Source organism: Leuresthes tenuis, unplaced genomic scaffold, assembly GCF_036924035.1.
Source record: "Leuresthes tenuis unplaced genomic scaffold, fLeuTen1.0.hap1 SCAF_15, whole genome shotgun sequence".
Lineage (NCBI taxonomy): Eukaryota > Metazoa > Chordata > Actinopteri > Atheriniformes > Atherinopsidae > Leuresthes > Leuresthes tenuis.
Genome location: NW_027325369.1, coordinates 17,292,226 through 17,305,586, shown reverse-complemented (window position 1 = coordinate 17,305,586; position 13,361 = coordinate 17,292,226). Strand labels below are relative to the sequence as shown.

Sequence of the window (13,361 nt, the reverse complement as noted above, 5' to 3'; positions counted from 1 at the left end):
GAGCACTTTATCAGAAGCAAAATGTCCATTTATGATCTTTTTTTTTTACCTTCTCTTTCCTTTTTCTTGTTCCAGGGTTTCAGCATGCCGATGTTCTGATCTGGAAAGGTGGAAACCTCGGCTCTGAAGAGGGGGTTTTGGGATGTCTAACCCGGATCGCCTGCCAGTCAAACTCTTAAAAAGAAGAATAAACAATGTTAAAGTACTTCTCTCTTTCTCTAAGACATGATGGAAGGATGCCTGTCAAGCGGATCTGCTTGACTCGGCTGGCTCTCAGCCGGAAGCCAGGAATCCGCTCTGTTCTGTCGCGCAGACCGCGGACGTTCCACAGTCTAGTCTGAATTGTTCGAGAGCTTCGTCCTGCTCGTGTTCTTCCTCCTCTTCCTCTTCAGCCTGTCGGTTTAGCTCTTGTTAGTGGTGGCAGCCGGCCCATGAGCACTCTCAGTTTTTACAGTTCCCTGTTACACAGATGTACAGTTGTTTGCCTCGGCTCGTGTTCAGAATCACTGGGCAGCGTGACACTCTGTACAGCCCCTCCCCCTCCCCTCCCCTCGCCCCTCTTTCGGTGTTGCACTTCGATCCATCCGGTTAAATCCAACAAAGAGAGGTCGTCAGTACTAAATGTTCTATATCTTTGCTCTTATTAGCAGCCGCTGACTCCTCTCCTCTCTTTGTTCACCATCTCTTTGTATGTGGTGTGTGGTTTGCGCGTAAAAGTGTTGGTGGTGATGGCGGTTGGCGGTGGAGCGGCGGCACACGCACACAGCAGTCAGCAGCGGGCGACCGACCCGAAGGAAGTGATGTCGCTCGTGCCAGGTCGCTTCCTCCTGCGTCTCGTGTGTGTGTGTGTGTTCTTGTGTGATGTGAAGCAGAGAGAGTGTCGATTGACTGTGAAGCCCCATCTCCGACCGATCCCTGGCAGAACCCCCCCCCCCCCCCCCCCCCCCCCTTCACACACACTCTGAATAACGGATTTTTGAAGTTAAAAAAAAGTTTTAAAAAAGACAATAAACATATTTTCAATCCTGTAGCTTTAGTACTAAATTTTAAATCGAGTGCGTCTTTGTTTTTTTTGTCTGATGTTTGTACAGTTTTTTTTTTTTTTTTTCTTGACTATGTATCTCGTTTGTTGCCAAATTGTGGCCTACATACTTAAAAGTATATTCCATCCCCTTCCTCCTCCATCGCCCGTCAGTCATATCAAGGCGGTTACCAAGGATACCAGCTTTTAGGTGCTGCGTCATCCGGCTGTGATCGTCTCACACTTTAGTATTGGAGCAGAATCCCTGTACGGTTGGTTAATTTTCCAGGTCAAAACGAGTCATTTACATTTTTTGCACCTGCAAACAGTGTTATCAGATCCAAGAAGTCAAAGCGTCGTCGTTCTCATCGTTCATATCCAGTGCAGTGATGGATCTTTTTGTCTGACGGATGTGTTTGAATGTGTTTTGAATGTTCTCAGCCATACTTTTATTCACCCTCTCTCGGGGTAACCAATCATTTACAACCTTTACTCACTGGCTGAATGGCAGTCCTGTAAATAGCAGAGACAATTGGATCTTTTCTGCAGCGCAGTTGACATCAGTTGCCCTCAAGTACTCTCATAAACCTTGTTTTTTTTTTTTTTGTTTTGTTTTTTTCTGTGAACTTATTCTTTTTAATAAAATAAAATCTGTAATCAGTTTATAGACCAGTGTTTGTGCTTTCAACTCAAAACCTCAGGATGCTTTCAGCAAGGTTATGAAGGTCGATGCTTGACTGCAGGCAACCTATGACATCATGAGTCAACCTGGAAAGAGGTTGCCGTGCAACTGGTTCCTTTGGTACATTAGCCACAAAAAGAGCCAACCACTCACTCGAAACCTTATTTTATTAAAATCACTTTTGTGGGGATAACAGTTGTCAAATCCTCTCAAAACACTGGCTAAAGATGGAAGCTGTTACAGCTGTAAAAGTGACACATTATTGAGTCGATTCTTTATTTTACAGATGGCAGAGCTAACGCTCATTTCCAAAAGGCACATTTCCAGCTTGTACGACTTTTTTTTTTTTTTTGTCTGAAGGACAAATATACTAAGTGCTACAAAAAAAAAAAACACTAAATACAGTACGCTAACTCCTTTAGAAACACTGTGGGACAATGTTTGGACTTCTTTTCAGGCGCATATTTGCTCTTTCAGATACAAAATCATGTCCAAACGACAAAAATTCTGTTAAGTCATTAACATTCGTGACCAATATGGCCACTGCTGACGTGACAATCATGTAAAGTGTATTGATCTACAGAATTATTTAGAGTGTTTGAGGATTTTCCACAAACGCTTTGCAAATGACCGAAGATTAATTGTGCCGGGGTCGCCAATAAATCCTCCAAATCCAAAACACTCTGACGCAACAGGCGAGGTGCGAAGGGGAACAAGTCAGGAAGGGATCTTTCCTTGATCTTTTTAGCGGAGTGGTAAACGATAAAGAGAGACAACGGCTCCAGAGTTGCCATCACCAGGAACCACTGCAGTTCATTTGAATGTGGAAGGACAGCAGCTGTCTTTCCGTAGTGTTTCACAGAGGAATGTTGGCGTGCTTCTTCCAGGGGTTGACCTGCTTTTTACTGGCGAGCACCTCCAGATCACTGCAGATCTTCTTACGAGTGGTCGCCGGCTCGATTATGTCATCAACAAAGCCTGAAAGGAGCACAGTTCAGTTTTTATGCAGTTTAAGCACATGGAGTTGGACGTTTTGGCACATTCCTGTTCAGGTGAGAGGCAGATTTACCTCTGACAGCAGCTGGGAAGGGGTTGGCAAACTTCTCCACATACTCGGCCTCGGCTTCTGCCTGGTCCCTCTTCCCTCTGAAGATGATCTGAACAGCACCCTGTGAACGCAGATAAACAGAGAGAGTGCGCTGTTGAATCAAAGGGAAGAGCAAGACGGAGGGACAAACGCAGAGTGCGAGTGTGTTTATACCTTGGCACCCATAACGGCAACCTCAGCTGTGGGCCAGGCGTAGTTCACATCTCCCCTCAAGTGTTTGGAGCTCATTACATCATAGGCTCCACCATAAGCCTGGGAGACGGGGACAAAACATACAAAGCACTATCAGACCTGCAGCAGGCAGCTTTTTCAGTGCACACAGATATTTAGGCATGTTTGAATGCTAACTAAACCTCCCACTGTGAGGCATGTACAGGCAGCGTTGCATTATAGTCCCGATAGTTTTCTTTTCGACACACCTTTCTGGTGATGATGGTTATTTTTGGTACAGTGGCCTCTGCGTAGGCATACAGCAGTTTGGCTCCGTGCCTGATGATGCCTCCATACTCCTGAGCCGTACCTGTTAGGAAACCAATCCCGGCAGTTAGAACGGGCTGCGAGTATACGCTGGCATATGTGTGAGATCCGAGCGTTCCGTTGCTGCTCGGTCATCTCGTTCCTTTTCACGGCATCGAACTGCAAGGCTCGATGCAAGCCAACGCAGCTCGAGCACGTGAACCGTTACATTTTCCAAGAATACCTGGCAGGAAACCCGGCACATCCACAAAGGTGATGATGGGAATGTTGAAGGCGTCGCAGAAGCGGACAAAGCGGGCTCCTTTCACGGAGGAGTTGATGTCCAGACAACCTGACAAAGAAGACATGTTTATCATGGACTGAACCGCCCATTTAAACTCAATCTGAGTCTCCCTCTTATTTGTACTCACCGGAAGCCACTTTGGGCTGATTACCCACAATGCCCACCGTGCGGCCATTCATTCGGGCAAATCCCACCACTATGTTTTTGGCGTAGGCGGGCATGATCTCAAAGAAGTCCCTCTCGTCCACGATCTGAACAAACGCATGAGGAAAGCAAACTTTTACTTTGTGCCAAAACACAGTGTTGTTTTCATGTCAGTGTGTGTGTTTGTGTGTGTGTGTGTGTGCGCACACATACTCCGTGAATGATGTCCAACATGTCGTAGGCTTTCGTTGATTCAAATGGGACAATGGTGTCCAATGACTTCACCAGACGGTCGCTGAAAACAAACGGAAACATCAGACTTTAGACTCAGATTTTAAATACAACAGTGGTATAAAAAAATGAAAAATAATTTTTAAAAAAAAAAGTAGTGATGTTGTGTAAAATGTGTGCAGAAAACACAGCAATGACAAACGGTATGAAACCGCTGTGATTTTCAGGTTATCGGCTACCTGGGGTCATGGCACTCCCTGATGGGGGCAGGGTCCTGATTGCTCAGCGGCAGGAAGTTGAAGAACTCTCGCATGTTGAGCAAAGCCTCCACGTCATTCTCAAAAGCATGATGAGCCACACCTGAGAGCAAGACAAAAAGACAAACCCTCTAAATAAATACGGTTTGAACTTCTGTTTCGCTGAAACGTTAAATCTGAAAAAGTAACCCTGCTTCTGCTTCCATGAGCTTCGCACATTCAGAAATATGGCCGCTGGTGTCAGACTTTTTGGGACTACCGCAGAAAGGCGCTTACTTTACTTTCCAAAATCCAAATATTTAAAGGCTCTGACCAGACACTGTGGTGTGAGTTTTGGCTCCACCGAGCTCCTCTTGAGTCACGTCTTCGTTGGTGACCGACTTCACAACATCTGGTCCCGTGATGAACAGGTATGATGTGTCCTGTGGAATTAAATGAAATGAGGAATACACTCTTCTGCAAAGAAACCCTTAATGTGCCAGTTTAATAGGTCGGCTGAATTTTGAGCAGTACCTTAACCATGAAGGTGAAATCTGTCAGGGCGGGGGAGTAGACGGCGCCTCCCGCACAGGGACCCATGATGAGGGAGATCTGAGGGACGACTCCTGAAGCCAGCACATTCCTCTGCAAAATCAGAACATTTCGGTTTCATCTTTTCACTGGCGGTGCCAGAAAAATCTAGAGTGATGTGCCCGTATCGAATGAGGATTTAGTGCTTGGCCTCCAGCCGTGAGCAGCTCAGTAATATGAAACAGTGAGAAACGTTAACCCACAAAAATGCAAGGTGCAGATCACCGAGCGAAGATGCGGATTATGAAGCTTGACAGGTGAGAAATATTCTTAAAAAAAGAAAACATACCAGGAATATATCAGCGTATCCAGCCAGGGACTCGACTCCCTCCTGGATCCGAGCTCCTCCAGAGTCGTTCAGTCCGATGACGGGGGCCCCAACTGTCATGGCCTGATCCATGATCTGGGCACACAGCCATTTAAAAGAGGATGAACCAAAAAAAAAAAGCAGGAAAACGGCAACCATTTCCAAAGCAAATCCATCCACAAAGGTAATCCTTTATATTTTCATAGCCGGCCAGCAACACCACAACAGGGAAAACAAGTTTTTAATGCTGCAGTGGGACGTTTGCTTACCTTACAGATCTTCTGCGCATGGGCTCCGGACAAGCTGCCACCAAACACTGTGAAGTCCTGAGGAAAGTGGAACAGGCAAGACAAAAAACAACATCAAGTGAAATTAAGCTTCTTCCCTATTCGTTTTCTGCACAATAAGTGCACGCTGTACCTGGCTGAACACGTAAACCAGCCTGCCGTTGATCCTGCCTCTGCCTGTCACAACGCTGTCACCGGGGAACTAAGCAAGAAAAGCATGAGACACAAAAAAAAGATAAACAAAACCAAATAAACAAGCATTTGCTGGTTTCTACTGCACAGAAGGGATGCCGTCGGTGTGCCCCTGCCACCTTGTTGCTGTCCTGCTCCATGCCAAAGTCAGAGCAGCGATGTTCCACAAACATGTCGGTCTCCACGAAGGACTCGGGGTCCAGAAGGAGTTCCACTCGCTCCCTGGCAGTCAGCTTACCCTACGACACAAGACCCCGTTTAGAACCTTAATTAGTCAAATCAGTGCAAGATGTCTTTCCATTAACTGTTCATCACTGTTTTACTTTAGTTAAAAGTTCAAATTCAGCATGAAAGCTGTTTTTATCAGTAACTCCTACATCTTTAAGAGTGCTGTATTTGCCTACTTACTTCACTTGGAAATATAGGAGGTGTCTAATGATGAAGCCAACACATAAATACAAATAATAACAAGAACTATTGTCACAACTATTGTAAAATCCTGCTGAGACGCGATATTCAAATTAACGTCGTTTTCAAATTGCACTCTGCTGTACATCTTAAACTGTATGGTGCCCTTAGGTTTAATTATTAAACTAACGCATTACAATCTGAAGTTGGCAGAGAATAACGAATTTGCTCAAGGGCACTTAGAATCAGGGCGTTTGCTTTCTATAAGATTGGACTTGAGTGACAGTCATTAACAGTTAACCTTTGCAAAGCTTGAAGGGTGGGTTTGAAAGTTTTAGAAAGGTCTATGTGTGAAGAACAAGCAGCACTGCAGCAGAAACCACGGAGTTCACTGTGTTAGAGCCCTTGAGCCCACTTTAGCTGACTAGTTAGTTGAGCTGCGAATGCATTGAAAGCATAAAAATGCGCACTTTTTAATTTTGTTTCTTTAAAAAAAAAAGAAAAGAAAAAAAATTATTCTCAAAAGTAATATTTAAGTTCAGCGTCCGCTGACTTTACCCTTTTATGTTGTGCATCTATTCTCTTCTGACCTCCCCCGACTAGCGCCGCCTTCCGTTTCTCTTCAATCCTCTCCTTAACGGACAGGTGGCCGACCGAGTACCAGCGACAGTCCCGCTGGAGATTCGTCTGCGCCACTGGTACACATGCTGCGTTATATTTTACTTTTGCTAAACTCCTGAAAGAGACTCTCAATCCATTTATCAGTCCGCAGCTACTGCGAGCTACACAGAGGGCCGCCATCATGGTTTTGCGTGTTCTGGAATGACAGTAAGCAACGAATGAAAGGCAACAACTTCAACCAATAGCACATGGGGGGCGAGCTCTCACAGCCAATCAGGCATTTGTTGCAATATTGGATGGGCGGGATTTCTGTGTTTCATATGGTGTTGGGTTTTTTTTACCTGAATTTTGTTTGTCAGGTACACATTCTAATCAGCTCGAATACTATCTCACTGCTGTAAACAGACTAACGGTGAATTGAAAAACACATGAAATAATTAACAGATGAATAATATAAGAACAGAGTCATCAACTCAAATAAATCATCATTTGATCCTGACTGTTTATCAATACCCATCTATCTAAATACATACTTCACATCTAAAACACGAGTCTCATAAATACATAATTGTAAGAAAAATAAATCATAATAACCAGCCTCAATAGTTGCAAGTATGTTATGAAGCCTATTTTACACAAGTTCCCGCTGATTTATTCTGGCTTCCCTTGTCCATTTTTTAAAGTATTTTTTCATTAAATATCATGAGACTCGATGGTTTTTCCTTTTATTCCTGCCCTTTTTTATTGAAGAAAAATATAAGTAAACAGTTTGCTAAATTCATGTTGAGTATTGTCTGTTTTGTATTTTTTGTCCTTTTTGACGGTTAAAATATAAAGTGAACGAGGGTTGAGGAAGGCACAGGACATAATGAGACATAACAGAACGTGAGCCTTTGGAATACGACGGTAACCAGGGTAACTAATGCAAGTCTCGCGTGAGGATCATGCCTGTGGAGAGGGGTTGATGTGAGGAAAAGTGGAAAATCGAATGATTGATGCACTTGTAAAACGGCAAGTTAGCTATGTTTCGGTCACCGCTCACCAAATATTTTTGCAGAACGAACCAAAACTGTGGGATTTTGGGTCACAGCTTGCATTTTGCACGTCTATGTGAGGTATAAGGCGGCCCAAGGGGGTTAGTGACACGGTTGAATCTTCGCTAGCTAATTTGCTAGCCATGCTAACGCTAACTGGTTAGCTTTGTTTACATCAAGTGCGCGCCTGGCAGACCCTCCTGGCTAATTTCAAACCAAACCAAATACTGATGTTAGCAGCAGCTCGACATTCAGCTGATCACCGATGATGAGACGTTGCAGGATAGTAATTGAACTCCTTGGCTATCATCGACCATCTGATGTGTAAAACGTTTGGTTTATGTATTAAGCTAATGTTAGCTGCATAATGCTAACCTTTTGATCATGGCTCTTTCGGACATTCGATTGAATGTTTTCTCACTGACTGCGTTAGGGACGTCCATACTTATAGCTTAGGGTGTGGCTGATTCGAATTTGTCTGCCCTTTAATTATGATATGAAAGAGCTTTTCGTTAAAAAAAAAAAGACTACGAACTGGTGATGCTAACGTATGCTAGCCACCTGCTGAGCTAACGTTGTGCGCGTTTGGTGATACCGTTTCACCATGTTCGTTGTCTCATATTTTGTCTATAATTAATTGCTTTTCCATCCTGTTTTGACATACTGGAGTAATTCATTGTTACACTATTGGGCCACTTTTATTTCTTTCATCATCCTCGCTGTCTGTAACCCTGTCTCCGCGAGCGGCTAGAATTATTTTTTCCCGGACTGGCTGAGGAGCACACCGCTATGAATCCTGTTAATGCAACCGGTCTGTATGTGTCTGCCAGCCGGGCCGTGCTGCAGTGCGACCCGCGGCAGCCTCACACTTTCGCCGAGATGTACAAGCTGCTGCCTTTCTTCCGACAGTCTCTCGCATGTTGTGTCTGTGGTAAGCATCCTTAAAATGTATAAAATCACAACACCTGGCACTTATTGTTTTGTGTTTTTTTTTTGTTTGTTTGTTTTGTTTTTGGTTGGCCACCTTAAATTGGTTTAAGTTTTAAATAAGAGTTTTACATTTTTAATGATTATATTACTATTCATTTCGACGGACATGTCTATGGGCGTGAGTGTGCTCTCAGCAGTTTACACGATTTCTCGCGCTCACTACAGTGGTCTCCTAAGCAACCGAGGCTGCTCCCCAGTCATCTGTCCTCTTGAGAAGACAGATGACTCCTCTGTTGTTGTGCTTGCTGCAGAGCCACGCGGTTCCTATTCATACTTTATTTACTCACGCTGCTTAGCCAATGGAATATCAAAGCTGACACAGCATGCACTTAAGGCAATACTGACAGTGATGGATGGCTACTTTTCTGATTTAATAAACCAATTGTGTGATGTGATTTCATGGAAATATTTAGTTGGTGATGTAAGCCAGGAATACTAACGTAGGGATTTGGAATGTTGTCACAGTTAGTGCTCATTTAAATTAATTAATTCCAAATTCCAAAATACTAACATTATTGAGTAATATAACTAAAGTATTTTTATTATTTTTTTTAAACACCATGAAATGTTTGATGCCAGTGACCATAGAGCAATCACTTGCTTGTATCTCCGTTTTACGTCACTGTTAAGTGCATACGTTTGGGTTCCGGACAGTTTAGAAAGTCCTGATATTTTTTAAAATTTTTTTTAAATGCTTTATTAAGAATATAATAGGCAGACTGAATGGTAACAGTTGCAGGTAGAAACAGCTTGCTTCCAGCTTTTACACCGTACCATTGCCACTTTGTGTTGTGAAAAGCTGATAAGCAAGTAAGCATTTTACTTTTACTTTTTTTTTGTCTCAGGTAAACTGCTCCAGGATCCAATTTCCCCAACACACCCAGAGTGTCAGCATTATGTCTGCTTGGGATGTAAAGGCCAGAAGATGCAAATGAGGCCATCATGCAGCCGCTGTAAGGACTATTCCTGCTTCCAGGAGAACAAGCAACTCTCTTTACTGGTGCAGTGCTACAGGAAGCTCTGCCTATATGTAACTCATTCACCTTTGCTGCAATCAATCAGCAGCCATGTGGGAGGGTCTCCAGAGGTTATGGCTTTGCTAGAAGAGGTGCTAATGTCACACAGAGATGAGACAGAGGCAGAGGACCCTTGCCTTGTGCAAGAAGATGTGAATTTGTCTGCTCCTGAGTCCCTTACCCCCACAGAGGCACCACCTGCTCCTGCAGAGCTGTCAGCTGTTCCCCAGAGATCCTCCTCTGACCCTCTCTGTTTCAATGGACCACAGGAATGCAACGGAGAAGCACTGGAGGACCTTGATCCCTCCTCCCCAGAACTGGAAGTATGCGAGCTTATAGAGGAGCAGCAACCTGCAGACCTGTCTGTATCAGATACCGCTTGTAGGGGTTTGGAGCTGAGTCTTACCACTGGAGCTTTAGCCCCAACACCTGGCACTGTGTGCTCACTCAGGGACGGGGAATCTAGTAGCAGGGAGCTGGAGGAGGGGGAAGTGTTGCTCCTCAGTGTAGAGGAGGTGTTACAGACTTTGGATCCTCTTCAGTCGGGTCGAGACTCGCTTCATTCACACTCAGAAAGGACACACACTCACGCACATATAGCCACGGACAGAGCGCACACTCAAATGTACATACATCTGGATGCAGCCCACAACTACACTCAGATTCAAACCGGCAGGACTAACATACACACATCATCCTTCGAGCCTCCTCCAACCTCCAAGCCCCCGCCAGCCCGCCTTAACCGCAAGCGATCTCGATCAGAGAGTGACAGAGAAAAGGTGAAACCTCTCCCTATCACCACCATCCTTCAGGCCTCCTCCTCAAATTCACACACTCCAAACCCCTCTCACACACTGCATACGAAATTATCCACACCTTCCCTCACTGTACCAGCACACACGTACTCGTCCCTTCCCAATGGGGCACCCCCAAAGCCCAGCCGCCCGGCACAGAACCACAATAAAGGGGCGAGGAAGCACGTGGAGCAGAGCCCTAAGAAGCCCCATGCCAAGGCCCGCAGTGTTGGAAGCTCAAAGACCAAGGACCGAAGCAAAGACCAGCGGCCAATGTCAGGCTGCCTGGTGCCCACAGCACCTGTCCGACCTCCATATAAAAAGCCAGTGGAGAAGAAGGGCTGTAAATGTGGCAGGGCCACTCAGAACCCATCTGTGTTGACCTGCAGGGGGCAGCGTTGTCCTTGTTACTCAAACCGCAAGGTGAGACTGATCATTGTAAGATTCTTTTTTGAAAGTTTCTCTTTTTTCAGTATTTCCTGACTACTGACTAAATTTGTATACTTAATCAGCACTCAATATACTTTAAGTCTAATATGTCTATTCTAAGTTTAATCTATGCTATTCTGCTAGCTTCCTTCTGTGTGATTGGGAGGTTTTAATATAGCTTTTTTTAAACCTTTGTACGGAAGTTCTTACACAAGCATCGTGTTTTCAATCAGTTACATTCTTGAATTTATTTTAGATGAGATCAGAAATAACAACAATGCAGTCCTCAAGGCAACGTTGGAAACAGAGTTTTTCTATTTTCTTTCATCTTTCTCAGGCATGCTTGGATTGTATCTGTCGAGGTTGCCAGAATTCCTACATGGCCAACGGTGAAAAGAAGCTTGAGGCCTTTGCTGTGCCAGAGAAGGCCTTAGAACAGACACGGCTCACTCTTGGCATCAACCTGACCAGCATCACAGCAGCTGCTGCACTCCGCAATCCGGCAACCACCAGCATCCGCGCTAACACCCTCCTCAATGTTGCCACAGCAACGGGAACACCCGTGACCACAGCCTTCCTTTCCCCCAGCCCCCCACAAGATCCCAACTATGACGACAGCCTGGAGCTGCTGATTGGATGAGAGGCTGGGACTCCAAAAACAACCAAAACTAGACAGCTTGGTGCTGATTGAATGTGACGGCTGATTACTTTTTTCTTTTTTCTTTTTTTTTGGTCAGACAACCTGTACACACCCCTCCCCTCCTCTGGGGTGGCAATTCAAGGCAGCTATGGGTCTGTCCCGTTTTGTAACCTGCTCTTCTTCTGTGTTGGAAAATGCTGAGTAGTAAGACTAGCATGGGTGTGCCAAAGCCTCCTGTATTGTGCCTGTGCGCTGGTGTGTATTGTTGCCCGTCTGTAGTTCAACACTTGTACTGTGTTCCAAGGATGTTCCGTACTTCAGAGGTGCTTTTCTTTTTCTTTATAGATCAGACATACTGTACGAGGCAATAGAAACCCATACCAGGTTTTGTTTGTGCGCGCACGCAAACATACATCCTACTATGTATATGCATGTGTGGGTTGTTTTTTTTTTTTTTTTACATTAGCTGCATAATGTCATAAACTACAGCATCATCATATCAAAGTTGCAGCATTCTCTCAGTGTGAGTATTACACCCCCCCCTCCCAAGTATGTATAAGAAATGCATTATTGGTAACAGGACAGCCCTTACTAACCCTGTATGTGTTCACTGCTTAATTGTGAATGGCTGTTGTGACTTATCTGTGGAGATCATGTCTCACAAAGAAAAAAAAAACTGAATGCCTTTTTTTCTTTCTCTTAATCCAGTCAGTCCACGTACAGTCAGCGTTAATGAATTTGTCTTGAAGAACTTGATTAATGCAGGCATTGTACAGGCAACGAGATAATGTTCAAGGACTTGGCTTCCTCCACGGTTTGCGTGTGTGTGTGTGTCCGCTGAGATCAACTGTAATGTTAGCGGGGGAGCGGATGGTGGGTTGCAAGCACTTAGTTTGATTGATTGCCTAAATTACGACTAAAACCCTTCTTGGTTACCATAGCAATAGGAGCACCAACAAGGAGCTCTGACTGCTCCTGTGCACACAGTTGTTTACAGTATTGCCATTACACACTAGAGCTGACTGTCTTCAAAACAGGCAACACCTTTATGTTTCATCAGATTGTACATGACTGTGTAGAAAAACTGAAGCCATAGGTTGTCATAAAACGAGACCGAACACATTTCCACCTCCCTCCCACAGTTTTAGTGTCCCCGACTGATCAGAGACCAACTAAAGAGATTATTTTTGATACAGAGTGTTTCAGATTCGGTAACGGTCTCGGTTTTGTTTGTTTTTTCCCGGTCAAATCCCAACGAAGCCCTGGTGTGATGCCACGAGGCTGTGCGTTTTCTGTGTTTGCGTTTACCGTCTCAGATGTAACTACAATATGTTCGTCAGTCTAGTCATGGTGACCAAAAAGACTGAAAAGGAGAGAGGACTGGGGTTTACCACACAAACACCTTGGTTCTTCACTCATAGACAGGAAGTAGCAGGTGGATTACAGTGCGGCCAGCAGATGTGACCTATCTTGCTGTGTGTGTATGTGTGTATGTTTCAAAATGTATTTCTTTTGGGCATTACTTGAACCCTGTTTCATTTTTGGTATTGTTTTTTTTTTTTATGTTAAAAACTCATGTTTGAGGAGTGACAAATATTGCTGAAACATTCACTGCCACATTAATGGAGACATGTAACACAATATGAATTAAATGATAGTTTTTTACTTTTTCAGCTTTGTGTATTTCTGTGTGCTGAGGCGGGTTTGGGTGCAGTTTAGTTGGAGGAGAATTTTGCCTGCCAAGATTTTCTCCCCGCAGCTTCAGGTGGTTCTGCGCTGGGGCAAAAAAAAAAAAAAAAAAAGAACCCTGCACAGGTGACCAGGAATCTGGAATATGACTTATACCCAACAACAACAAAAAAAAAAACAC

General features: G+C 44.4%; 3 protein-coding genes across 3 annotated transcripts in view; 2 read left to right on the top strand and 1 right to left on the bottom strand.

Annotated features, from left to right (window-relative positions):
• stag1a (STAG1 cohesin complex component a) overlaps positions 1-1,681 on the top strand; it is a 30,931-nt gene extending 29,250 nt beyond the window's left edge. Inside the window, exon 32 of the mRNA XM_072366107.1 lies at positions 76-1,681. Coding sequence (XP_072222208.1) covers positions 76-99 — 24 coding nt within the window. The 3' untranslated portion in view covers positions 100-1,681. The remainder of the gene's footprint in view (positions 1-75) is intronic.
• A 171-nt stretch (positions 1,682-1,852) lies between these two features.
• On the bottom strand, positions 1,853-6,807 carry pccb (propionyl-CoA carboxylase subunit beta). Its single transcript, XM_072366108.1, has 15 exons — positions 6,526-6,807; positions 5,679-5,798; positions 5,501-5,569; positions 5,350-5,406; positions 5,063-5,176; positions 4,717-4,827; positions 4,517-4,625; positions 4,186-4,306; positions 3,929-4,010; positions 3,699-3,822; positions 3,512-3,619; positions 3,231-3,331; positions 2,965-3,063; positions 2,773-2,872; positions 1,853-2,681 (listed from the first exon to the last, which is right to left on the bottom strand). Exons 1-15 carry the CDS (start codon positions 6,769-6,771, stop codon positions 2,560-2,562), a joined length of 1,683 nt encoding a protein of 560 aa, XP_072222209.1. The 5' UTR covers positions 6,772-6,807; the 3' UTR covers positions 1,853-2,559.
• A 724-nt stretch (positions 6,808-7,531) lies between these two features.
• On the top strand, positions 7,532-13,164 carry msl2a (MSL complex subunit 2a). Its single transcript, XM_072365263.1, has 3 exons — positions 7,532-8,553; positions 9,458-10,845; positions 11,189-13,164. The coding sequence occupies exons 1-3, from the start codon at positions 8,412-8,414 to the stop codon at positions 11,489-11,491; spliced, it is 1,833 nt and encodes a 610-aa protein (XP_072221364.1). The 5' UTR covers positions 7,532-8,411; the 3' UTR covers positions 11,492-13,164.
• Positions 13,165-13,361: the final 197 nt, after the last annotated feature.

What these genes read in the sequence shown, in the direction of transcription:
- pccb (XM_072366108.1), bottom strand. Translation starts at nt 6,771, where the DNA reads ATGATGGCGGCCCTCTGTGTAGCTCGCAGTAGCTGCGGACTGATAAAT. An exon ending in ATGCGCAGAAGATCTGTAAG is followed by an intron (nt 5,177 to 5,349) that starts GTAAGCAAACGT and finishes CTGTGTGCCCAG; the next exon opens with ATCATGGATCAGGCCATGAC. An exon ending in AGGGAGTGCCATGACCCCAG is followed by an intron (nt 4,011 to 4,185) that starts GTAGCCGATAAC and finishes GTTTGTTTTCAG; the next exon opens with CGACCGTCTGGTGAAGTCAT.
- msl2a (XM_072365263.1), top strand. Translation starts at nt 8,412, where the DNA reads ATGAATCCTGTTAATGCAACCGGTCTGTATGTGTCTGCCAGCCGGGCC. An exon ending in TCTCGCATGTTGTGTCTGTG is followed by an intron (nt 8,554 to 9,457) that starts GTAAGCATCCTT and finishes TTTTTGTCTCAG; the next exon opens with GTAAACTGCTCCAGGATCCA. An exon ending in CTTGTTACTCAAACCGCAAG is followed by an intron (nt 10,846 to 11,188) that starts GTGAGACTGATC and finishes CATCTTTCTCAG; the next exon opens with GCATGCTTGGATTGTATCTG.